The sequence below is a fragment of the Lissotriton vulgaris genome, chromosome 5 (genome assembly GCF_964263255.1).
Source record: "Lissotriton vulgaris chromosome 5, aLisVul1.2, whole genome shotgun sequence".
Taxonomy (NCBI): Eukaryota; Metazoa; Chordata; class Amphibia; order Caudata; family Salamandridae; genus Lissotriton; species Lissotriton vulgaris.
In genome coordinates this window covers 101,396,392-101,423,888 of record NC_141693.1, presented here as the reverse complement: position 1 = coordinate 101,423,888, position 27,497 = coordinate 101,396,392, and the positions used below count along the sequence as shown (strand labels likewise).

General features: G+C 49.1%; 1 protein-coding gene across 1 annotated transcript in view; it reads left to right on the top strand.

Annotated features, from left to right (window-relative positions):
• CNTRL (centriolin) overlaps positions 1-27,497 on the top strand; it is an 857,679-nt gene that overhangs the window by 583,473 nt on the left and 246,709 nt on the right. The window contains exon 30 of the mRNA XM_086920986.1: positions 26,948-27,112. Within this exon, the coding sequence (XP_086777112.1) occupies positions 26,948-27,112 (165 nt within the window). The remainder of the gene's footprint in view (positions 1-26,947; positions 27,113-27,497) is intronic.

Here is a 27,497-nt window from a genome sequence, read left to right as displayed (position 1 = left end):
GGTTTCCTAACGTAAAAATCCAGTCTGATGGGTTACATAGTTGTGACTTGGAAGGGACTCAGTACCGTTTAAGGGTGGGTGGATGGCAGTAATCCAAGTAATTGTGATGTGTGTTTGCAGGAGGGGGGGGGTTACTCTACCCCGTGTATCATTAGCATTTTGAGGGGAGAGAGGCACTCTGCTAGGTTTAGGTGTGGGTAGTTCTGCATCCACGGGCAGGGGGCATGGAGGGGGTGGTTGTTGAGGGGGGATGGGGGAGGTTGCGATGTTAAGTGTTTAACTGGTTTGATGGTTGGGTCACTGATTTTTGCGAACAATGTGCTGTTTAAGAAGTTTATAGATGACTATGCTGATATTGAGAGTCGAAAGCATAACGTAGTCATACTAAACATTGGACGGCAATTGTTGGGTAGACCGATTAATGTTTTTTCCTACATAGCGATCCGAATGCGGGACAGGGGGGTGATGCACAGGTATGGGACAGGATAGAGAGAGGACCCTTTCCGTAATGTCCTGGAACGTCAATGGTGTTGGGGATAAGATTAAACGGGGAATAGTGCAGCAGTATCTAAAGGTACCTGATGTGGTCTTGCTGCAGGAAACACACTTAGTAGGTCAGAAATCCAAGGCCCTCACTAGGTGGGGGTACAAACTTCTGGTACATGGAAACTACACCAATGGGCTCCAGGGGCACAGCTATATTTATAAGGAAGGCTACTCCCCTTGTTGTCCATAAGACATGGGCGGACACAGGGGGTCGTTTCCTGGGGGCGGAGGCCCAATGGGATGGGAGGAACATTAACCTTTTCTCGGTTTATATACCACCCGCTTGGGCAGGGCGGCATTGCAAGACCAGGGTAGCAGGCTGACGAGCCTCCGGGAGGGCGCGCTGATCATGGGAGGAGACTACAATATGACCTTAGATGACACCCTATATCACCACCCGCCAAAGTCTAAAGAGAAATCTAATGAAATCTAATGACCTAATGGTAGACTTTGCGAGAGCGCTGGGATTGGCGTTGGCCGTGCGCTTCACCCCACTGATAAATTGTTAACGCATTTTTCTAGTGTCCATCGTAGTTCGTCATAAATTGACTACTTCCTCACGCATCAGTCATCAATTAGTAATTTCGCCCAATATAAAGTCCTGCCCAGAGGGACTTCGGACCACTCCCCGGTCTGGCTGACATATACGCACTGGGAACGACAACCACGCACCACAATAGTTCTTAACCCTTGGCTCTTACACATACCTGACATCAGGGATTACCTCCACACACAGAAGGAGAACTACTTTACCAAGAACGTGGGCTCAGTCGATTCCGCCCAAATAATTTGGGAAGCATTCAAGGTGGTCCTCAAAGGGCACGCTTTGTCGTTAAAGACTGGCTATAATGCCAAGAAACGCAAACTTCTGGTCCAGACAGAATCTGACCTCCTTGAATTAGAACAGGAGTGTTCGCGAGATCCCTCACCGGACGCTAGTCATAGACTTCTATTGAAGCAAGACGAATATAGGATACAACCCAGGGAACAGATGTTGGCTAAATATCGTGCTACCCAACATAGACTCTATGAGCTGGGGCACAGGGCGGGCAGGACACTGGCGTGGCTGGAGAGGCAGGAGCAGGGGTCAAGATGGGTACATAAATTGACGACACTGGGGGGAGACTGTATATTCCCCTTCCACACATTACACGGCTGAGGATCCCGCAGGCTCCTCTTAAATAGCAGTGTGCCGAGCCTCTCGCAGGGGGAGCGAAAGACTCTGGAGACAGACCTCTCTAATGAAGACATAGGCAAGGCCCTGGGACAGGTCGAATCTGGAAAGGCGATGGGGCCTAACGCTTCCCAGTAGAGTTTTTGAAGGCCACCGCCTCTGACAGTGCCGCATCTGAAAGCCATGTATGAAGAAAGTTTAGAAGTGCGCGAGTTACCGGTAGATCAGCGACTAGCCACCATCATAGTCATTCATAAGCAGGGGAAGCCAGCGGATAACTGTGGTTCCTACAGGCCAATCTCGCTGATTAATGTGGAGACAAAGGTGTTGACAAAAGTCCTGGCAAATAGATTAGTGAAAGTTATTACCTCATTGGTCCACGCAGACCAATCTAGCTTTATGCCAGGCAGAAATACGGCCCTCTATATATGCCGTCTACACAATGTGGTGGCTCGTAGGAAGTATATAAAAGAGGACGCGTCAGTGCTCTCTCTCGACGCATCCATGGCGTTCGACTGGGGCAGGTGAGAGTTAATGGTTTTACATCCCAGACATTCGAGCTACGCAGAGGTACTAGGCAGGGGTGCCCGCTTTCCCCATTGATTTTCTCTCTTGTGCTGGAGTCGCTAGCAGCCTGGGTGCGTAGAGACGGGATGGTGCGTGGGATGCGTTGGGCAGCTGAGGTGGAAGATCGAACATCTCTCTACGTGGATGATATTCTGTTATATCTGGCATCCCTGTACAAATCAATCAGTGTGGTGCTGGACATATTCACGAATGTTGGTAAATATTCTGGATATGCAATCAATTGGCATATGTCAGTATTGTTTATGCTGAAGGGCGAGGTGCCCCGCCTTCAATAGGCTGCGTTACAACGGTTGCGACGGAATGATTTTGCTACCTGGGAATTTTTGTCACTTCAGACCCGGACTGTTTCTACAGCTCAAACCTGGCCCCACCTTTGGCCAGGCTGTGGGCGGATGTGAAGCATTGGAGGTCTCTGCCCCTAACATTGGTGGGGAGGGCGGCACTATTTAAAATGCTAGCCCTTCCTCGCTTCCTCTATGTACTACACAACTGTCCCCACAAGGTCCCGGACTCATATTTTAGAGCTGTTGAAGGGGAGATTCGCACACTGCTGTGGGATGATGACCGGTGTGTGAGGGGTTGCGGTCAGAAGGCCACATTTTACCATACACTGTGGACCTGCCCTAGAATACGTCCCCTCTGGGAGGGAGCCTCAGACCACATGCGCACAGCTTTGGGGAAGGACATAGTATTAACTCCACAACTGGCAATATTAAACATCTGGGAGGCGACCGACTTAACGGAAGTTGAACAGCAAATTACGACATTGGGGTATGCACCAGTGAAAAGAGAGCTAGCTAGATGTTGTTGGGGTGGGGGGAACGAACCCACCACTCGTCACCATGTGGACCAGAGAAATGGATCGATGTATGTTGGAGGAGACCGAGGTTTTTAAGACTCGCGGATTCCCCAAGAAACTGGATAGGAAGTGGTCACACTGGAATAAGCATTGGGGGATCCCTGTGTGTCGCCTAGTGTTAAAATGGAATTGCGAAGACAGGCAAGTCCTATAGGAAGTGTATAAATTGTAACCAAGATTAATATCTGCTTGATTATCTTGCTGAAAACCTTGTATAAGTTGTCCAATCAAGTAATGTATGGCTCAGACTGAAACCAATAAATACATTTACCCAAAAAAAAGAAAAATGTAAGACGTTGAATGACGTTCAAGAAAAAGACGCATTGACGCAGAGGCAAGAGAGGCGGAAAACCGACAGACATGGCACGTCGCACGCTACAACAGAGAAGGTGTCTTCATCCACTGAAAAAAGGGCTGAAAGTTTTGACGCTGAAACGCAAGCAGCGGAGAAGGCGCTATCAACCACAAAGAGAAGGTCAGAAACTCTTGATGCTGAAATGCATGCTTAGGATCTCAAGAAGAAAAAGAAAAGACTCGAAACTGAAATGGCCAGTATCTTACAACGTGAGAAGGAACTTGACAAAAGCTTGAAGCAGTTCCAGATACCGCCGAAAATCTCAACGGAAAAGGAGACAGGCTTCGAGTAACTAGAGCCCCCGGTGATGCCTCAGAGGTGCAAGAGCTACAGTGGCAAGACCTTGACACAGACTCTCCTGAGGAGGTTGTCAACACCTATGCTTCGAAGCCTTCCCCTCCTGACGATATTGGGATTTACAATCAGGTCATCAAGAAGGCAGCTGAGATCTACGGTGTGCATCTCAATCATGTTTCTTACTCGAGAAGTTAATGCCTACGCAGTCAAGAAGCCAATTCCTTCCCATGCTACCAAGTGTGCTGGACCAGTGGAAGGAGCCTTTTAAGGAGCTTGCCATGTGTAAGGCAGTCACGTCTAGGTGAGAGATAAAGTATAAACAGTCCTCCAAGGACCCAATTTACATCACAGGATCAGTTACAGCTGACGCCATCATAACCGCCAGGAAAAGGGCTAATGTACCTACCATTATTAGTCCACTACCAGATAAAGAAAGCAAAAGAATGGACCTTATGGGGAGAAAAGTCGAAAGAAGCGCGGTGAACCAGTGGTGCACCGCCAATTCCAACGCCTTACTAAATAGGCATGCATACCAGCACTGGGAGGAGGTAGGATATCTGTTGAAACACCTACCTGAGCAATATCAGCGAAGGGCAAGCCCCCTGATAGAAGAGGGGAAAAATTGCAAATTTGTGCTTAAAATCTGACCTGGCAAACAAATGATGATAGGCATCACAGAAAGAGGACACGCATGACTGTGGATCTCAGGTTTCAGACTAGAGGTGTAAAACACCACATTGAATGCACCATTCAATGGGAAGTAGCACTTTGGAAGCGCGGTGGATGACACGCTTAACAACTAAAAAAGGACAATGAAACAGCAAGATCTATGGGGGCACTGCAATTCAGAGGCGTAATACATAGAGGAACCGCCTCCGCAAGAAGGCCAGAGGGTAGAGGTAACCATCACCCGACTACCTCGCATCAGGCATAACAACAATGTTTCCAAGGGGGAAACAACAGCCATCAACAGGGACAGCAATAAAGCTGGCAATACCAACAGGAAAACAAATCATTTCGAGGACGCCCTCGAGGACTTCCACAAACGGGAGGAGCACCCGCAACTTTGAAATGACTGCATTTAGGCAGGAATACACCCTCTAAAAACTACACACAGGGTGCTCGCAAAGACACAAATGCAAAAAAATAAACAAACATTGCACACAGCATTCTGCACCAGTAGGGGGCAGACTCCTGAACTTTCTTGCCGAATGGAAAAAGATCACTTCAGACAAATGGATCTTAAACATAATACAACACTGGTACTGCATAGAACTAGTCAAAACACCTCCAAACTAAAAACCAAGAAGAAAGGTACATTCCAGGAGAGAAACTGTTCTGTTACTCCAAGAAGTACATAAACTACTAGCGTAAAAAGCAATAGAGCACGTACCAAACACAGAAATAAACAAAAGAATTTACTCTACGTACTTCCTTATTCCAAAAAAAGGGTGGGTCCTATATTAGACCTCAGATTACTCCACAAATTTGTAAAGACACAAAAGTTCAAAATGACCACCCTACAAGAGGTATTACTTCAATTGCAGGAAGGAGACTACATGGTGACAATAGACTTGAAGGATGCCTATTTGCACATCCCCATGAACAGCAAACACAAAGAACTATTAAGGTTTGTGGTCAACAACATGCACTACCAATTCAAAGTGCTGGCATGCAGCCTAAAATCAGCATCACAGGTTTTCACGAAGTGCCTAGCAGCTGTAGCCGCACACTTAAGAAGACAGGGGATCCATGTATACCCGTACTTAGATGACTGACTCGTAAGGGCAAACTTGTACGGTCTTTGCAAAATGCACATACACCAAGTGATAAATACATTGGCCGAGCTTGGTTTTTCTATACATTGGGAAAAATCCTCTGCAGAGCCACAGCAAGAAAAACTATTAGGAGCAAGAATAATTACAGTGCAAGGGAAAGTGTTCCCAAACGAAAAACAAAAATAGCCATACTCAAGGAGACACAGCTTTACCGGAAGGGGCAAGCGTTGACAGTGAGGACAGTGGGGAAACTACTAGGGATGATGGCGTCATGCATTCACAAAATCCCAAATATTCGGCTACACATGAGACCATTCCAAGAATGGCCTCAAACACAATGGTCTCAAGCAACAGGCAGTTGGGACGATCAGTGGGTGCTACACAGAAAATACAGCAAGAGATAGCATGGTGGAACAAGAAGAACATAACACATGGAAGGACTCTCACCTAACCACCTCCAATAGTGACCATAACAACATATGCCTCACAAATGAGATGGGGTGCTCACATGAACAACCTCAAAGTGAAAGGACTGTGGACACAGCAGGAAGCTCTACTACACATACACTTCCTGGACCTGAAAAGAGTGTTCCTAGCCTTAAAAGCCTTTTAAAAACAGCTACACAGAAAGACAATTCTGAAACAAACAGACAATACAACCGGCATATTTTACATCATCAAACTGGGTGAGACACATTCTCTAGCGCTGTCAACTCGAACTCGGCAAATCTGGAGGTGGGCAATCCCACAAAACATAGACATAATAGCAATCCACCTACCAGGGAAGGACAAAGTGGAAGCGGTGAGGCTGAGCAGACAACCCTCATCGTTCCATGAGTGGGAGATGAATCGGTATAAACTCAACAAAATATACCAAATATAAGGAACTCCAGAGGCCGACCTCTTTGCAACACCCCATTATGCAAAATGCCAACACTTTGCATCCAAGCAACCGTGCAAACAGTCCCTAGGGAATGCGCTATGGATAAGCTGGTCCGGATATTTGCTTACCACTACTACACAAGGTAATCATCAAATGAAAGATCAGCCACATGACAATGATTCTCATTGCCCCACAATGGGCGAGACAGACCTGGTTCTCAGAGATAATGGAAATATCTCCAGGATCAATCCACAAATTACCAAACATACAAGACTTACTAACCATGCAACGCAGAAAGGTGCTCCACTCAGAACCCGAAAGCCTGAGCCTAGCTGCATGGCTCCTAATTTGCACACCTAAAACTGCCAGAAAGCACAATGGCAGTCCTAAGGGAAGCACGAAAACCAACCACTAGAAAGTGTTATACAGCCAAATGGCACTCACATGGAATGTAAATATAGTATTAGCACAGTTAATGAAAGCACCATTTGAGCCACTGCACAAGCCACACCACAGATGCTCACACTAAAGACTGGCTTTTTAGTAGCAATAACATCACTGCGTAGAGTTAGTGAGCTACAGGCGTTAACTTTACACGAATAAATACGTAGTGACATAATCGTCATGAGTAAGTATCCACACTTCATGCCAAAGGTCGTTTCCCAATTCCAGATAAACCAGTCCATACAAATACCAAGTTTCTTCCAGAATCCAAAGACACAGGCAGAAAGAGCATTGCACACACTTGACGCTTAAAGGGCAGTCATGTACTATATTGAAAGAATGAAAGAAGACAGGAAAACAAAGCAACTCTTTGTATCCTTCGCAAACAGTTCTTGGGAAGCCCAGTAACCAAAAACATAATTGCACAATGGATTGGACAAGCGATACAGCTATGCCAGAAGCAAGCAGAACAGCCATTGCAAACAGCAGCACAAGCTCACTCAGCAAGAAAGAAAGGGTAACTATTGCCTTTCTAGCCAATACTCCAATTCAAGACTTCTGCATGGTTGCTGCATGGTCTTCAGTGCACACGTTCACAAAGTTCTACTGTGTGGAAATCCAAATGAATAATAAAGCGCTAGTGTGACAAAAAATCTTGCAGCATTTATTCACAAACCAATGCTCCTCTTCCACCCAAACACCACAAAACGAACAAATTGCTACAAAATCTATGCAGAGCATGTGAATCCAGAAAAGATTCATGCTGCAAAACATAACGTTTCTTAACTGTCGATGTAGTTTTGCTGCTTGAAGAATTTTCTGGATTCCCTTGCGAACCCACCCTCCTCCACAAAAGAAGATGAGACAGAAAATAATAAAGAAAGGTAAATAATCTGCAACAAACTCGGAGTTATCTTCCAAAAAAATACAAAGATGGCGACCTGAGGTGGGAGCTTCTGGAGGAAGCACGTCGACGTCACTGAGGGACACCAAATGTTGGCTTGTCAACGCCCACCAGCAAATAAAAAAACCAATTCCGGACCCAACCACTAGTTGGTGGAATAATGACACAACCACTAAATGGCGTAATAATGCACAGCATGTGAATCCAGAAAATTCTTCAAGGTGCAAGACTACACCGACTGGTAAGAAACTTTACGCTGTACACTCGTGCTCTGAAATCTGGGTTGTAATGGCTCTGAAAGAAAGGAATGATGCAGGAGCTGCTGTCCGATTTGCGGAAGTTTCGTTCTACATAAAATTATGTGGATTGGTCTACAGTCTCACTGGTTTTGGCTTTACTGTATAAGGCTTTGCATTACACTGCTCATTATGGTTACCATGGGACTCCCGTCTCAACAATTGGGAATATCCAAACATGTGACCACAGTGTACAGGAAAGTAACTTGTTTTTTCTTGGGAGGGGATTGCTACACTCCCTGCAGCTCCCTAGAACATTAAAACAATTTCCCTACCACTCTCTAGGGCACCATGGGAACAGAAAATAAAGCAAAAAACCCTCACAGGGAATTATGGCGTGCTCCCGCTTTGATGCGGTGAACTTGAAATGAGAGGCTACTACACTCATTTCACATTGCTAATTGTGTTTTGTTTTTTAAATTTTGATTTCAGGGTGCCTTGGTCCACCCAGGGCACCGAAAATGTTTTAAAATATTGGGTTGCTGCAGGGAGAGGTCCATGGCCCCTGCAACAACGCCGGCTCCACTGACTGTCCCTTTCATCTTCCATCAAATGGGAGAACTGTAGTCGTCCTTGCCCTTGCTCTATTGAGCAGTGAACAAGTGTCCACCCCAAATAAATCCAGACGGTCTCTGAGGCCATTGAAAGGCTTGGGAAGGGGGGGCCCATGCCACCTCCCCAAATTAATTCAGCAGGCCTCAAGAGATGGGGTCCTCGGGCCATGGCTTGGGAGGGGTGCTGCAACCCCACCCCCCCTTTCAAATGATAAGGTGACCCCCACCCTGGGCAAAAAGCAACCTGGCTTTGGCTCCCTATATCCCTATCCTACCCCCTATATGTTATTTACATTATTATTTTAGGACAGAGACTGATTCTTAAAATGTCAGCTGTAACATCATTGTTGATGGTGTTGGCAGCCAATCAGATCTAATCCTTTAATCTGTTGGATCCGCAGAGGCACCAGGTCTCTTCATATACATACATTTTTAACCTTCGTTTTTCAAAAACTACTTAACAGATTTACACCAAATCCCAAAAAGTGCTCTTTCTGGGTGAAAAACTAGCTATTGGCCAAATTTGGTGTAAATTGCTGATCAATTTTCCTTTTTGCTTGGGGAAAACCTGTTTTCGGACCCCCTTTTTTCTTGACCCCCTTGTGAGGGATCACCTTGAAACTTTCCAGGAAGGAGCTAAGGATGAGGCTTTTTTTTTGGGGGGGGGGGGGGGGGATTTGTCAAACCCTGTTAACAATCACTAGCTAGCAAAAAAAGTCTATTTCTGTGGAAACAAGGTCCTAACTTTATTTTGGGGTAGTAACTAAAATAAAATAAAACTTTTCTTCAAAGTGCAGCTAGTATTAGGCACTGATCAGAATTAGAATTTTAGAATTTGTTTACCTTTAATTAAATTGTGGATAATAGTGAGGGCCAGTGAATGTAATTGTATTTGCATTTATATAGCGCTTACTACCCCTGACGAGGTGTTGAAGTGCTTTTGCGGCAAGTAGCATGCTACTCCGGAACCCATAAAGGTTTAATGTTGAGTTAGCATAGTAAAATATGAAAGTGATTTAAGTGGTGGATAAGTTAGTCAATTATTTGGACTCAGAAGCATAGCGGAAGGATAGAAGAGGGAGTAAAGGTTTGTACTTAGATATCGCTTGTTACCCGTGATGGGGTGTTGAAGCGCTTTTTTTCTGCAAGTGGCACGCTAATTCAGAAAGCCATAAAGGATTAGTGGTGAATTAGTATAGTGAAATATGAAAGTAAATTGAGTGGTGGATCTTAGACAGTTATTTGGATAGAGAAGGGTAGCGGCGGGATAGAAGAGAGACAAGAGGTTTGCATTTATATAGTGCTTGGTACCCCTGATGGGGTTTTGAAGCGCTTTTTTGGCGAGTAGCACGGTACTCTGGAACCCATAAGGATTAGTGTGGAATTAGTATAGTAAAATATGAAAGTAATTTGAGTGGTGGATATGTTAGTCAGTTATCTGGATTCAGAAGGGTTGTGGAGGGTTAGAAGTGGTAACAAAGTTTGCATTTATATAGCGCTTGTTACCCCTTATGGGGTGTTGAAGCACTTTATTGGCGAGTAGCGCGCTACTCCGGAACCCATAGAGGATTAGTGTTGAAAATTAGTATAGGAAATATGAATGTAATTTGAGTGGTGGATATGTTTTTCAGTTATTTGGATTGAGAAGGGTAGCGGAGGGATAAAAGAGGGGAAAAGGTTTGCATTTATATAGTGCTTGCTACCTCTGATGACGCGTTAAAGCGCTTTTTTGGCAAGTAGCACGCTACTCTGGAACCCATAAAGGATTAGTGGTGAATTAGTATAGTGAAATATAAAATTTGAGAAGTGAACATGTTAGTCTGTTATTTTGATTGAAAAGAATAGTAGAGCGATAGAAAAGTAAAGGATTTAGACTTTTTTTGTGTGGAGGTCATAGCAGTAGGAAGAGGCTTTGGGGTGAGTAAAAAGTGATGTGGGGGGAAGAGTCAAAGGCTTGTTTTTGAGGGATCGGTATAGCAAAAGAGGTGTCAGATGCTGCAAGGAAGGGTAGCGTATGGGAGAGTCTAGAACGGGTTATTTTTGGGATCATAGTAGTGGTATGGGGTTTAGGATAAATGAGAGAGTGGATGTAGAGGATATATTGATAGAGGTATAGGGTGAGAAATAGGGTAGTGCATTGCAAAGAGTAGTAGAAAGAAGTTTGAGATGAGTCAGAAAGTTGGGGTAGAAGATATATTGAGAGAAGTATAGGGTAAGAAATAGGATCGTGCATTGGATATGCAGAAATGGAAGAAAGTGCTAAATATATAGATCCATAAGTACATGGAAAGTATATAGGTGCATAAAGGAGGTAGATATATGTAGATTAAAGATAATGATAGAGGTATAGGATGATAAATAGGGTAGTGCATTGCATATGCTTTTTTAGGCGAAAAGTAATAAATATAAAGATCCAAGTACATGGAAGGGATATAGATGCATAAAGGAAGTAAAAAGATGCATTAGATAAACTCTGGTTTTCAACTGTTATTGTATTTTAAAAATGTATTTGTATTTATTTCTTAACAACATAATCATTCTACATGTTTATACAAAGCAATACACAAAGATAGTTACATATCTATAGTAAAATAAATGCTTATATATATGTATACACATTTGTGGCTCTAACGTTTTACCGCATGATTATGGATTTAGTGCATTTGCCACGTTATTTGTGGATTTCACAAAAAAAGTTGTTTCTTGATCAAATGGCTGAAAACGTGCCACATAATTTGCAGTTTCTGTTGCATAATTTAGATACCCTTGCTAAATAATTTGGTCCTCTATGGCACATAATCCAAGAGACAGGCTGAGACTACCAGGCTCATTTTGGATTGAATTTGGAGTCATCTGATAGATACGTCTGTTCTTTTCTTTGCCCGCCAGAAGTGCCGATCTGGAAAGAGCTACCTCTCTGTCAGTTTTCGACAGGCCTTTTCTCAACGTTTGTCAAATTCAGAATTTTTTTCAATTTTTTATGTGAGGATGTCTTTTCGAGGAAGACAGGGTTCAGTCCGTGCTGTGCCTGCTGATGTGGGTTACCGACCCTACCTTGTCTGTCTCAGGTGTCTCGAACACGACCACGATTCGAAGTTGTGCTTTGACTGTTGGGCTATGGCTCCGAAGGCCTTGCGTGAGCAGGCTATAAAGCTCCTTGTGGCCCGGCAGTCGACACCGTCCCGCAAGACTCCGCAGAAGTCCCTGTTTCAATTGAAGAGGAGGTCATGAGACTGCTCCCGGAGCCCAAAGTCCTCTTCGTCCCACTCAAAATCTTCGGGACACTCAGGGAAGAGGCAGAAGAAGAAGTTCAAGCGACTTCACCTTCGCCTCAACTGTCATCCGTCGACGAAAGACATAAGGATCACCAACGCTCCAGGCACAGTTCTGTGAAGCTGGAGCCAGGGTCGACTTCGCGCCTCCCCCCTTCCCGAGAGCCGAAGTGATCCCCGCTCAAATTAAAGAATTTTTAGAGGCCATACGCCATGTACTTGAGCATACCGACTTCTCTTGTGAGCCTTTGAGCCCCGCGGGGTCAGAAGGGGTCCCATCGGATTTGATGCTGTTGCTCCGGCCTCAGGGATCCAATCCCAGATCCGTGTCGATGCCGGTCGTGCCATCACAATCTCCTCCGGCTTCGGACCTGAAGTCACTGCCTTCAGCGCAGCAGGTGCCGACCAGCAGTAGGTACCGGATCCATCCTTATCCCTGACGACATCGAGTCTGAACAATGTTGCCCAACACCGATTTTGGCGATTTGTTGCATGAAAACTTTGAGAATGTGTTAGGCTCAGTAGAGGAATGGGAGGAGTCTATGGACCCTTTGGAACACTAGGATGACTATGCAGGGCAGTTGGACAAGTATGGGGACATTAGGGAAGCTAGTTGACTGGACACTTCTCCAGTTACTGGCATGGTCTCGCCACCAACAGTGGCTATGGAGGAGGGGGCATCTTATGCCTTGGTGGTTAAAAGGCAGCAGAGGTCCTAGGACTAGAGCTGCCTTCCGCGCACGTCCGGAATATTCTCCTGACCGAAGTGCTTCTACCTGGGTCTTCCACCTCCAAACCCCTTCTGCCCTTTAATGAAGCACTAACTAATGTCTTTCTAGGCATGTGGTCTAAGCCTAGCACAAGGGCTCCTGTGAATAAGACAATTGCACGCCGCCATCGCCCATTTCCAGGCGACCCAAAGTTCCTCAGCCAACACCCTACTCCCAAATGTTTGATGGTGCAGGCCTCTCCATCCCAGGGCACATTCCATTCTGCCCCTCCGGAGAGGGAATCCAAGAGGCTAAATTCATTTGGTAAGAAGTTGTTTTATTCCTCCATCCTGGCATTGCAGTCCGTGAACTGCATGCTTATTGGGCCGTTTCTCCCACTCCCTTTGGAGTGGGAGAAACGGCCCAAGTGCTGCCACAAGTCCCGGAGAAGCCCCGGGCTGTGCTCTCTCATGCAGTTAAGGACAGGAGGGAGGCAGCAAAATTCACCATAAGGTTTGGCCTTTATACAATGGATTCGCTGTGCAGACCGATGTCCGCGAAAGTGGCCTTGAGGCGCCATGCCTGGCTTAGGATAACTGGCTTCTCAGGCGATGTCCAGGCAAATTTGTTGGACATGCCATTTGATGGAACCAGTCTTTTTTTAGAAAAGGCAGATTCAGCTCTAATGAGGTTCAAGGACTCTCAATCTACTGCTAGATCCTTGGCCTTCTCTTCTACTCCTCGTGACCAGTATTCCTTTTGTGGCAGTGTTTCCACGCATCAGCCCTATCTTACACACCATCCTGCGCAGGCTTCCCAAGCCGTGGGGGGACATGGATGCAGTTCATTCTGACCTAAGAATGGAAGCCAGGAGTCATCGGCCACCCTGCCCTAGACAGCCACAGCCTTCAAGCACTCCTCTTCTGACTCTGCAAGTCCATACCACTCCAGTTGGTGGGAGAATCATCATCATCTCCCCCAGTGGAGGTCCATAATATTGGACAAGTGGGTCTTACAGATCTTTCAGGAGGGCTGTTCTCTGCCTTTCCTTTATTTTCCTCCTCCCAATCTGCCAAATCCGGAACGGCTGAAGGAGGATCATTTAAAATTGCTCTAGGAGGAAGTTACAGCTCTCTTGCCCCATAGCTATGGAGAGGGTCCTGGTTTCAGAACTAGGCAGTTATTCTAGCTACTTTCTGATTCCGACGAAGAACAAGGGGTTGCAGCCCATTTTAGGTCTTCGGACCGTCAATCTCTTTCCTCAAGAAGAAGAAGTTCAAGATGCTCACTCTAGCTCATGTCTTGTCTGCCCTAGACCAAGAAGACTGAATGGTAGCGTTGGACCTGCAGGTTGTGTATTTTCACATCCCCATCCTGCCGGGCCACAGGCGTTACCTGCGGTTCTAGGTAGGCTGTGAGCACTTTCAGTTTACTGTGCTCCCCTTCGTCCTTACCAGCGCCCCTTGGGTGTTCACCAATGTGATGGCAGTGGTCGCAGCTCATCTGTGCAGGTTAGGGGTGTCCGTCTTCCCCTACCTGTTGAAGGAGTCCTCGCCCCAGGCTGTTGTCTCCCACCTTCAGACTGCGGTGGGCCTCCTGCATTCACTGGGTTCTCTATAAACATGTCCCACCTGACTCCTTCTCAGAGACCCATTTCATCGTAGCTGTTCTGGACACAGTGCAGTTTCAGGCCTATCCTCCCGAGCAGCAAGATAAGGATATTCAGGTTATAATTATGATGTTTCAGTCTCTATCCTGGATTTCAGTGAGACTGACTCTGAGGCTGTTGGGCCTCATTGCCTCCTGCATCCAGTTGGTGAAGCGTGCCAGGTGGAGTATACGGGCTCTGCAGTGTGATCTGAAGTTGCAGTGGGCACAGCATCGAGGAAGTCTCACTGATGTGGTCCAGATCTCGGAAGGAACTGCAAGGGATCTGTAGTGATGGTTGACGAAGCATGATTGGATCAATGACAGACTCCTCTCCCTTCTCCAGCCAGAGCTCACAGTTGTGACACATGCATCACTTCTGGGATGGGGCAGCCATCTGGTAGAGATGGAGATCAGGGAATATTGATCTCCGGTTTAGTCGAGGCTCCACGTCAATTTGTTGGAGCTTCGAGCAATTCGGTTTGCATTGAAGGCAATTCTTCCCTCTGTGAAGGGGAAGTTAGTACTGGTGTTCACGGACAACACCACCGCCATGTTGTAATGCAACATGCATGGCGGAGTGTGGTCGAGGACCATTTGTCAAGAGGCCCTGCGTCTCTGGACATGGCTGGAATAGAGCGGCATAAACTTTCTTGTTCAAAACCTGGCTGGTTGTCTGAAAGCCAGGGCGGACGAACTCAGCCGTCGATGCCTAGCGGATCACGAATGGCATCTCCCGTCGGAAATGGCGCAAGGTCTCTTTCAATAGTGGGGAGAACCTTGGTTAGATATGTTTGCCTCTAAAGAGAACGTTCAGTGTCAGCAATACTGCACGCTGGAGTTTCTAAGGCAGCTATCGCTCGGCATAGCCTTTCGTCGCAAGTGGAGCTCAGGCCTGCTGTACGCTTTTACGTCCTTTACCACTCCTACCCGAGGTTCCGAAGAAAGTCAGAAATGACCGGGCCCAAGTCATTCTTGTGGCTCCGGACTTGGCGAGGAGAGTCTGGTATCCAGAGCTTCTAAAAATGAGCTTCGATCCTCTGATCAGGCTGTCTCTTTTGTCGCAGCAGCAGGGGAGGGTCCTCCACCTGAACCTGTCAACTCTGCGCCTCCATCCATGTAGACTGAGCAGCGGCAGTTGATGGATTTTAACCTTCCTCCTGAAGTATCTAACGTTATTTTGGCATCCAGACGACCCTCCACTAAGACGATATACGCCTGCTGTTGGCAGAAATTTGTATTCTACTGTCCAGAAAGGTCGATTGACCCTCTTTCTGCTTCTCTTTCCACTGTTCTTCTATTCATTCTAACCCTTGCCCAGCTCTGCATTGCTTACTCTCAGGGGTTATCTTTCTATTTTGCGGCTTCCAGACCAACCCTCTCGCTTAAGGTGTCCAGTTGTACTTACGTTTCTAAAAGGGCTGTCTCACTTGTTTCCACCCACGCTCTTTGTTGTGCCGCAGGGAGATCTTAATTTGTTCCTCGCCAATCTTATGTGTGCTCCCTTTGAGCCTTTACACAACTGTCCCCTCCGGCTGCTAACCATCATGGCAGCCTTTTTAGTGGTGATTACATATTCCTGGAGTGAGTTGCAGGTGCTGTCTTCCACGCCTCCCTACATGATGTCGTTTCCAGACAGAGTTGTGCTTCGCACCCGTAAATAATTTTTATGTTTAAATTTATTTTATTAGTTTTCAATTCAATTATACGACATACAAAGAGTTAACATGTGCTATACTTATTGTATATAGTCCTAACCCCTCCGTCTACCCCCTACCCCTCCATCACAAGGCTGAGGCGAGTATGATGTTCATTCAGTCCCTTCATTGGTCGCTTATCTCTGGCAGGTTTAGGCTTAGTGTTGTGCATGATCATCTGGCGCTGCCTTTTGAGGTGGGTCCCCAATTGTAGTAGTAGCAAGTATTCCAGGCAGGTAAGTTCTGTAACCTCCAAGGTCAACAGACTTAGGAAGGGGTCCCACATGTCCTGGAAGGAAGCGCCAGGGCTCATGAGAGACAATGATATTTTCTCCATGCCAAGAATACCCCACAATCTATGGAGCCTTCCCAAGTGAGTCTCAATGGTTGTAGTACCCCAATGGGAGAGGATGTTGTGTAGGGCCGCCCCTAATGCTAACACTATTTGTCTGCGTCTCCATGCCCTGAGTGGGAAGGTGATAGGGTTGGGAAGACCCAGAAGAGTGTAAGCTGGGAAACAGGGAATTTGGGTGTCGAATTGAGGGTCAATGTCGTCCAATATCTGCTTCTAATAGCCAGCCAAGTGGAGACATTCCCATAGCAGGTGAGTCAGAGTGCCCAGGGACCCACATGCCCTCCAGCATTGAGGACTGCGCAATGGTTACCTCTGTGTAGAAGGGGTGCGGCGGGGGTGTTTTACCAGTAGGTGGCTATTTTTGTGGATGTTTCAATATTTGCTATATTATGCGCTGTGTGCCGGTCTCTATAATATATATCCGACCATTCTTTCTCGGACAGTGATCTACCCAAATCCCCCTCATCGCTGCTGACCGAGAGATTTCTCGGTGCCAGGGTCGCACTTGATTAGTTTGTACAAGTCTGATGTTAGGCGAGTGCCCGGGTGCCTTGTGAGTAGCCATTTCTCGAAAGGTGTGAGGGGTCTTCCAGCACCTTCCCATACCTCTGGTTGTGCCACCCAATGTCGGAATTGTAAGAAGCGATAACATTCTGTCTCTGGGAATGCATGTTCCCTACGAAAATCAGAGAAGGACAGGGGGCCTGTCGTGTCAAAGAGATGTCCTATCGAGTGCAGGCCTTCCATAGTCCAGTGTATGAACCCTGACTAGTCCAGCCCGGGTGTGAAGTCTGTGTTGTTGACTAAAGGTGTCATTGGGGATGGAAAGGTCGTAAGCTCTCGGGGGCCAGCTACCCTGCCCCAAGCTAACAAGGTGGGGTGAGTCACCTTAGAAAAGTATAGGTTCCTGGTTCTGGCAGCTTTAGTAAGGAAGGGGAACCCCCAGAGGGGTCGCTTATCTAGGGCTCAGTCCATAAACAGCCAGTGTTTCTCAGATTCTGGATGAGACCACTCCACCAGCGGCCTCAGCTGCACTGCCCTCCAATAGGCTTCCAGTCTCCCCTTGGCAGGGTCCCTGTAACTTAACTCCCCTACTCAATCTAGGCTGCTGGTCCTGCCATATAAAGCGGTCTAAGTCCCACTGCAGCAATGGAAGTACGCCCAAGGGGGGAACTATTGAGAACGTCTGGAATAAATATATTATCTTGGGGAGTATGATCATTTTTATAGCCGCGATACAGCCCAGCCGCGACAGTGAGTACGGCCTCCACTTATAAAGACAGTCTCTAATGTGCCACTGCAATGCCGTGTAGTTCAGCGAGTTAGTTTTCTGGATACTAGCCGTGCGCTGCAAACCCAGGTAGGGAATTGTGTCCTGAGCCCACTGAACTTGGTGCGACCGCTGAAGCACTTCCAGGGTATCAGGGCCATGAGATCGGTTGAGGGCTTGTGATTTATGCACGTTAACCTTGAAGCCTGACACTTGAGCGAAGCGTTCGAGCTCCGGCAATAAGGCTGGAAGCTAGTCCCTAGGCTTCTCCAAGGTGGCCACCACATCATCGGCATAGAGGCTGATTTTATGCACATCACCCTCAAAACGCACCCCAGATATTAAGGGGTCGTCCTATTCTCACTGAGCCATAGGCTCAATGTACAAGGCGCAGGGATTAGTGTAGCTGCCTAGCAGCCATTCGATAAAACCCTGTGGCAAGCCAAAGTGGGTTAAGGTTGCCTTGAGATAAGGCCAGTGTACCCTGTTGATTGCTTTCTCTGCATCAACAGAGAAAATCATGCGCTCATCATTGGAGAGTGCAAGAGGCTTTTCGTGTTGTCAGAACACTGACGTCCAGGGACTAAACCCGACTGGTCAGGGTCTATCAACCCTGGTAAGTGAGTCTCTGTGCCAGAATCCCTGTGAAGATTTTGAGATCTACATTGAGGAGGAAAATAGGGCGATATGATGCCCAGTATCGTTTATCCTTTCCTGCTTTAGGGATTACCAATGCCTCCAACATCGATGGAGGAATAGGGGTGGACGCCCCAATCAAGTTGTACCCCCTCACCAGCAACGGGGCCAGAGTAGTACAGAAGGTTTAGAGGAGAATCCGTCCAGACCCGGTGACTTAATGGGGCTTCAATTTGGATATGGCAGAGATAACTTCCTCAATCCTAATGGGGAACTTACGGTCCTCAACTTGACTTGGGACTAGTTTGGCAGTGTTCGCCCCCGTAGATATCGAGCTGGACCCTCCTCATGTAACTTCTGAGTCCCGTACAAGGATGCTTAGAACTGCCTAAATGTCTCTGCTATTCTCTAATCAGTGGTCTGTTCCTGTCCTAGCTGATCTATTACTTTGGTGATGTTAGATGCCTGCCTCTGCCCCCTTAGTCTATTGGCCATGAGCCTCCCGCATAAAAGGTGTGTCGGAGTTGGAGAGCAGTGTACTCGGCTCTGTCTGTATCGAGGCCTGCCAATTGGGCTCTCACTATTTTGAGTTGTTTCCAAACCCTAGGTGCACCTGTTCTCTGGTGGATACGTTCTAATTCTATTACTGCATTCGAGTGCTGCTCTCTTTTCTCTCTCCTGGTCTTGTTATCGGCTGCGGAGATCGCCAGAAACTACCCCCTGACCATCGCCTTGAGGGCCTCCCATAGAATTGCAATTGGTGTATCTGGAGTGTCATTGATGGTCAAGTAGTCCGTTATAGCTTTGGTAATCTGCTTGGTTACGGAGGAGCACTGCAACATTGTCTCTCTGAGGCCCCATAAACGGCAAGACGAGCCATAATAGGGAAGAGATAGAGATATACACACAGCTGAGTGATCAGACAGGAGGCACGGGAGAATCTCCTCCATTTGCGTCTGCTGTGTCAGTGTGTCAAATGTAAACATGTAATTTATCCTGGTGTACGTTTTGTGGAAATGGAAGTAGAATGTGTATTCTCTGGAGGATGAGTGGTGCAACCACCAAATGTCCTTAAGCCCTGCCTCGGATAATAGTTGTCTCCCTATCTTAGTGAGGGCCCCACTCTGTCCTGAGCATTGACATGATCTATGCATGTTGTTATCAAAGGCCACATTAAAGTCCCCATTCAAAAATATTGATCTGTCAGGGGAACCAGGCGTCTCTTGAATCGCGTCCCGAAGGAACCCCTCCTGTCCGTCGTTGGTTACATAAACTGTGGGTATTGTAAAAGAAAACGACCCAGTGTGAAGTTGTAAGCTAAGAGTCTGCCCTTAATCTCGGCCTGTTTAAGGCCAATTTTATTCTGGAAGCTAGTAGAGACCAGGATGGCCACCTCCACTGTCTCAGAGGAAGGGATAAGATGAAAACAACTGATGGGGGAAAGCCCTAGATCTTAATCTATGAGTGTCCTTTGCCAGGAGATGCATCTCCTGTAGAAGACAGATATGGGCGTTTGAGTTTTCTAGAAACAACAGGACTGCTTGTCTCTTAATTTGGCTATTGAGGCCTTTTACATTGAGCGATAAGATTTTAATGCCCGCTGTCATGGTAGTGTATTTCAGAGTGCACAGTGAGGAACTGTGGACCCAGCCCCAGCTCCAACCCAGGGTTAGCCATGCTCTTGCCAACCTGAAGTGCCCAATGATCGGCCTTAGTTGTGTGTCTCCAAATGCTTGCATATTGAGAAGGAGGGGGAGGGAACCGCATTACCCCAAAAACAGAACATAATAAACTGACGGGTAACTTACAAAGTCCATGATTATCCTGGGATACAAGCCCCATGGTGAGACGTGGGATGTTCAGCAGGACGCCCTACACCGCCCTCATCCCACATGAGCCCCAAATTCAAAGACCCAGGAGTGCCACCACCTCTCCACTTATCCCCGAAGTGTCCTTTTGTTGCGGTCAACATTCTGCAGCACCTTAGTCGTCTTCTAGTGATGCAATAACTGCTTTTATTTCTTTGGCCATCGTCTCGGAGTCCGGTCGGAGGCGCAGCGGGTTCCTTCCCACATCTCGCCATTTCTCTGCTACGGTGCGTTGCCTCCAGCGCCGTCCCACGTTGGGGCCCCCATGTCGTCTTCGGTCAGATTGAGTAGTGTTTTGGCTTCCTGCTGTGAGTGGATTTAACGGAGCTTGCCATCCCACTGAAACATTATCCGGAAGGGGTGCCCGGGGAAATACGAAATGTTTTTGGAGCGCAAGAAAGCTGAGGTCGGCCTGAAGTCCCTTCTTTTTTGCAGGGTAGACACGGCTAAGTCCTCATACAGGAGGGGCCTGGATGAGCAAAATTCGATAGGGTGCTTGTTGCGCGCTTCCCAAAGAATCCGTTCTTTTAGCTGACAGTCATGAACACACGTTAGGATGTCCGGGAGGGGAGCTGTCGCAGGTTTTATAGGTGGGTCCGATTTGATCCGTTGCTCCGGATGGGGGGTGCTCCTAAGATTAATCAAAAGAGTTCTTCCACAAAGGCTTCTATGTCCTGCTCTTCTGCTCTCTGAGGGACCACTCAAATTATTATATAGTTCGGTCGGGAGCGATTCTCGAGGTCCTCCGTGTGAGTCTGAAGGTCCAGTTGCTGATCTTGAAGGCGCAGGATCCCCTGTTGAAGCTGGTCAATCTCTCCATCTCTCGTTGAGGCCTGCGTTTCCAGTGTGTCGACTCTTTCACCTGCTAAGTCCATGTCCTTTCGCAGATCCCAGAGTTTTAGGGATATCTCTTTCTTCATGGCATGGAATTCCCCCTTCAAAGAGGCAAATAAGGATTTAAGAAACGTGCGTGTGACAGGGCCTTCAGCATCACCCTGCTCGTGCTCTACTGAGTGTCCACTCGAGGACGTGGCTGCCTCGACCCCTCCTGCGTTAATTTTAAGGAGAAGATCCTTCACTGAACGCTCCTTCTTTGCTTTGTTGCCATGGCCATGAATAACTTCTCCTCTTATGACTGTACTCTGTTTTAGGGATGGGGCCCTGACTTCAAGGCCCGAGGCCATGAGCAGCTGAGCTTCTTAACCCCTTCCCTGCGGCGGCTATTCCGGGGGGGGGGGGGGGTCGCGCGGCGGTCCCATAGTTCTGACGGAACCGCTCCGTCACGGCTCGCGGGCGAGCTGTGCTTGTGACGGAGCGGTTCCGTCACGAACCCGCCCGCCCATTAATCAGTCAGCGCAGGCGCGGAATTCGCGCCGCGCAGACGCGGCGAGCGGGCCGTGACGGAACCGTTCCGTCACAAGCACAGCTCACCCGTGGCTTGTGACGGAGCGGTTCCGTCACAAGCATGCAACGGATAAAGCGTCCCTCCACCTTCACGGGACCCCTGGCTGCTTTTACTCTTGCTCTCTCAGGGGTCGGCGAGACCTCTTCTCCCACCCCACCTTCCCTCAGTATGATTACTGCAGCTACCGAACGGGTCTCCAAACTGAGTGTAAGAAGCAGGGCCCCGTGGTCACTCACTGTCAGCCAGAAAAAGGCGGGGATCTGGGGTTCCGCCCACCACCGAATGCTCAGGAGAGTCTGCTGCTGTGCCACCCTACTCTGCACTCCACCTAGGCTAGGCTGCAAAAGTCCCAGAGCCCGCGCAGGCAGTCTTCCCCCTTTGCTCTGGCCTGACTGCTTTCTTGTAAGGGGCTGTCTTTGCGGGCAGGGCTGCCAACTCGCTCTGATTTCCCGATCGTCGCCTCGCGATCAGCCCTGACAAGCAAATGAGCTCTGTCCCCATCTTCCACTGGGACCATTGCTTCCTCTTCCTGCTCCCAGCTACTGTGAACCCTGCGGCCGGCCTCCAGTGTCTTTGAGCCTCCGAAGTTCCCGATATGTGTCCGTGGGAAAGCGCAGTGTTGCAATTCCTTTCAGGCTACTCCTGTACTTCGGGGAGTGGGTCCCATCTCCCACCTCACTTCCCATGTTAGGGGCTCCCACCCTATGCTCGGGGCTCCCGCTACAGACCACTGGAAGTTCAGGCTCCACGGCTGGCGGTCCCAGTCCTGCGCAGATCCCGGTCACGCGGAGCCGCCGCTTGGGTCGATATCGCTGAGGGAGAGGAGGACCTGCACACCCTCTCCATCTATTGCTGGGCCTGGCTCACCTCCTTCGTGCTACAGACTCCCAGGGTCCAGCCACTGACATCCGGGGGCCCGCACACCCACAGGCCCAGCGGTGCAGGAACAGCAGGTGCAATCCTCTGGGTCTGTACCATGCCCCTTACCCACCCCGGTCAGTCTGCTGCATGATCGTTCCCGGGGGGTGCCAGCGATATTTCTTCACCCTCCTGGATCAGCTATGAGGTACTGTAGAGTTGGGGCACAGGTGAAGGACTGGAGCGGCGAGCAGGCACATCCTACTCGTCCGCCATTTTGGCCATGCCCGCCAGATTCATTTTTTCCCAAAGGTTGTGACCCCATTCAATCGGGGCGAATCCATCACGCTGTCAATCAATCAATCAATCAAAGCATTTGTATAGCTCGCTACTCAACCGGAGGGTCTCAAGGCGCTTGGGGGAGGGGGGTCCTCTACTGTTCGAACAGTCAGGTCTTGAGTTGCTTCCTGAAGGAGAGGTGGTCTTGGGTCAGGCAGAGGTGGATGGGGAGGGAGTTCCACGTCTTGGCAGCCAGGTAGGAGAAGGATCTTCCTCCCGTTGTGGCTCTTCGGATGCGGGGAACGGCGGTGAGGGCGTGGTTGGTCGATCGTAGCTGGCGGGTGGGAGTGTAGGTCAGGCGGTCGTTGAGGTATCCGGGGCCTTGGTTGTGGAGAGCTTTGTGTGCGTGGGTGAGGAGTCGGAACGTGATTCTCTTGCTGACGGGGAGCCAGTGCAGGTCTCTCAGGTGTCCAGCGATGTGACTGTGTCTGGGGATGTCCAGGATGAGTCGTGCTGAAGCGTTCTGGATGCGCTGGAGTCTTTTCTGAAGTTTGACTGTGGTTCCGGTGTAGAGGGAGTTGCCGTAGTCCAGTCGGCTGGTGACGAGGGCCTGGGTGACCGTCTTCCTGGTTTCGGTGGGGATCCACCGGAAGATCTTGCGTAGCATGCGTAGGATGTTTAAGCATGACGAGGAGACGGCGTTGACCTGTCTGGTCATCGAGAGGGAGGAGTCCAGGATGAAGCCCAGGTTGCGTGCGTGGTCCGTTGGTTTGGGTACGCTGCCCAGGGCAGAGGGCCACCAGGAGTCGTCCCAGGCGGAGGGTGATGGTCCCAGGATGAGGACTTCCGTCTTATCTGAGTTCAGTTTCAGGCGGCTGTTCATCATCCACTCGGCTACGTCTTTCATCCCTTCGTGTAGGTTGGTTCTGGCGGTTGCGGGGTCGTTGGTGAGGGACAGGATCAGCTGGGTGTCGTCGGCGTAGGAGATGATGTTGAGGTTGTGTTGGCGTGCGATGGCCGCGAGGGGGCTCATGTACATGTTGAACAGCTTGGGGCTGAGGGATGATCCTTGTGGTACGCCGCAGATGACTTCGGTGGCCTCGGATTTGAACGGGGGGAGGCGGACTCTCTGGGTTCTTCCGGCGAGGAAGGAGATGATCCACTCCAGTGCCTTCTCCCTGATGCCGACGTTGTTCAGGCGCTGCACTAGGGTGTGGTGGCAGACCGTGTCGAACGCTGCAGAGAGGCCCAGGAGGATGAGGGCCGCTGTTTCCCCATTGTCGAGCAGGGCTCGGATGTCGTCGGTGGCTGGGATGAGGGTGGTCTCGGTGCTGTGGTTGGCCCGGAAGCCGAACTGCGAGTGGTCGAGGGATCCATTAGTCTCGAGGAAGGCGGTCAGCTGTCTGTTGACGGTCTTTTCGATGACTTTCGCAGGAAAAGGAAGGAGCGAGATGGGGCGGTAGTTTTTGAGGTCGGTGGGGTCCGCTGATGGTTTCTTCAGTAGGGCGCTGAGTTCGGCATGCTTCCAGCTCTCTGGGAAGGTGGCGGTGTCGAAGGAGGTGTTGATGATGTCCCGGAGGTGGGGTGCGATGACGGAGTCGGCCTTGTTGAAGACGTGGTGAGGGCAGGGGTCGGTTGGTGATCCGGAGTGGATGGAGTTCATCGTGCGGATAGTGTCTTCGGTGTTGACCGGAGTCCAGGCGCGGAGGGTGGTGGTGGGGGGCATTGGTACGGTCGTAGGGTGCGTCGGCTGTGTGCTGAAACTGTTGTGTATGTCTGCGATCTTGCTGTGGAAGAACGAGGCGAGCGAGTTGCAGAGGTCTTGCGAGAGAGTGATGTCGTTTCTGGCGCTGGGGTTCGAGAGCTCTTTGACGATGTTGAAGAGTTCCTTGCTGTTGTGGGCGTTGTTGTCCAATCGTTCCTTGATTGCAGTTTTCTTGGTGGTGTGGCGTGCTTGAGGGTGGTCATGTTGTCTGTAGTCGGGTCTCTGCGCCAGGCTTTCTCGAGGGCCCGGCAGTTCTTCTTGGAGCTCTTGAGTTCATCTGTGAACCAGGATGCTTTCTTGCTGCCCGGTCTGATGGGGGGGGGTCTTCAGTGGAGCGAGGTCATCTGCACAGTTGGTGATCCACCTTGTGAGGTTGTTGGCGGCTTGGTTGGGGTTCGTTGAGCTGGCAGGAGGATTCTGGCTCAGGGATGTGGTGAGTTGGTCGGTGGTGATCTTGTTCCAGCTTCTGCAAGGAACCTGTTGTGGGTGGTGGTGAGTGGTGGTCCTACTGAAGCTGAAGTGGACACAGCTGTGGTCTGTCCAGTGGAGTCCGGTGGTGTTGCTGAAGGAGATGTCCTTGCTGGAGGAGAAGACGGGGTCAAGCGTGTGGCCGGCGTAGTGGGTGGGGGTGGTCACCAGTTGCTTGAGTCCGAGATTGGCGAGGTTGTCCAGCAGGGTGGTGGTGTTGCGGTTGTTGTTGTTCTCTAGGTGGAAGTTGAGGTCCCCAAGGAGGATGTAGTCAGCGGAGGGGAGGGCGTGTGGGCTAATGAAGTCGGCAATGTCTTCGCTGAATTGTGTGTGTGGTTCCGGGGGTCTGTAGATGAGGGTGCCTCTGAGGGTGGTCTTGGGGTCGGTGTGTATCTGGAAGTGCAGGTGTTCGGCGGTTGTGAGGGTGTCGTCGGAGTTGGTTGTGATGCGGATGGTGTTCTTGTGGACGATGGCGATGTCTCCTCCGGTCTGGTTGACGCGGTCCCTTCGGGTGATCTTGTATCCGTCTGGGATGGCGATGCCAGCCGCTGAGGAGGCGTTCATCCATGTTTCCGTGAGGAAGGCGACATCTGGTGATGTGGAGTCGAGGAGGTTCCAGAGTTCGACGGTCTGTCTGTGGATGGAGCGGGTGTTGAGCAGGATGCACTTCAGGTGGTTGCTGCTGGTGCTCGGCTTGGCGGGTGCGGTGCAGGTCCAGATGCAGGAGAACTTGCAGGATTGGCAGGTGAAGGGTCCGTGGGTGCGTCCTGGGGTGGCTCGGGGGCAGCCGGGGATTCGGACGGTGTTGGTCTGGCGCTGGGCGCGGTCCAGGCGCGGAAGGGCGCAGACGGGCTTGCCTTTGGCGCGCCTTCAGCGCACAATCCGCGCGCCCGCTGCGAGTCAACGCTGCGCGTACGCATGTCCACCTTCTTTGCTCCCCCCGAATCCTTCTAAGGAAGAGGAGGGTCTCCACTGTCTGGACCCAAAAGGAGCATTGTCGTTCTACCTTCACCGCATCAAAGAGTTCCAGGCTGAATGACCAACTCTTTGTGGGGTACGTGGGAGCTAAGAAGGGGCGGGGCAGTAGTGGACCATCTCTCGCTGGGTCGTTCTCTGCATTAAGATCTGCTATGCCCTGGTGAAGAAGCAGCCCCCTGCGAGATTAAGGGCCCATTTTACCAGGGTAAGGGCTGCGACTACAGCCTTGACTCAGGTTGTCCCAGTCCTGGACCTCTGTCAGTCCCCAACGTGGACATCCTTGAACACATTTGCCAAGCACTACTGCATGGACAGTCAGGTCCGCAGGGACGGACATTTTGCCCTTTCGGCCCTGCAGGACTTCCTAGTGTAAGGTATTGGTTAGCAACCCAGCGCCGGGATGATATGGCTTTGGTATCTAATTCAAAGGTAAGGAATCTGCTGGTAGAAGTCTCTATCAGATGAATAAGTTACATACCTTTGGTAATGCATTATCTGGTCGAAACTCCATTTAGCTTCAGGTTCCTTACAGCTCCACCCATGCCTCCCTGCTTTGCAGACTAATTTTGTAGGGCTAGGGTTATTCCTCATTTCAGGACCCTAGTTTTGTACACGACTATCTCAGTTTTGTATTGGCTCTGCGTTTCTCGCGTGAAAAAAATGGATGTCCACATGCCTGGATTGTGCCTATATAGGTACCGCAATGTCATAACCAATGCTGATGACGCAGAGGCGAATGGCGCCACCCGGTGGCCTGCAAGGGTTATTGCTCAGCAAAAGTTTCCAAATCCAGCCTGACCCCAGGAAAATTCAAAGGTAAGAAATCTGCAGCTAGATAGTTTCTACCAGATAAATCGATACCGAAGCTAAGTAACTTGTTCTTCAGGCCCATTTTGGTTTTAACCCTAGAAAGTGGATGGCAAACACAAGCATGTATCAGTGACAATTTGTGGGGAACCACCACAGGGTCCAGTAGATCATACAAACCACTCCTGCCACAGCTTTAGGACTCATTTGCCATATGGACTACCCAGATTTTAAAATGAGTTTTCTTATTGTAGGTTGAAGAGCAACAAGAGGAGACCGTGGCTTTGGACCGGATGCTGGGCCAGAAGAAGGAGGAGCTGCACCTCCTTCAAGACTGTATCGACCAGAAGAAAGTAGATCTCAGAGAAGTCCTTCGTGATGGAGAGGCCGAAGTGACTGAGAAAAGGAAGCAAATCCGGGTAGGTTTGTGGCATAATCTAACATGGAGAACTCTTTGTAAAGAGGACATTATGATGTCCAAAGGGATAGAATAAACAGAATGTTTGTGCTAATAACTAAAGAAGCTGGAGGCTGCCTTGTGGTGGGATTGGGTGTTGAATTAATATGTTTTTAGTGTTGCGTTTTCAGAGTTCAGTGAAAGCAATAGGAATTTTTCTGAATGGGCGGCATAGCATGCCATAGCATGATGTAGATTTTGTTAATACTACATTTCTTTTGTGCCCTCTTCCAAATTTCCTTAATATAAAATCTTCCTTACAGGTTACAAGCTGTTTATTGTAAGAACCCCAGTGAAATGTACCAGCCCTCAAATACAGTATCACATTAAAATGTATATGAAAAAAA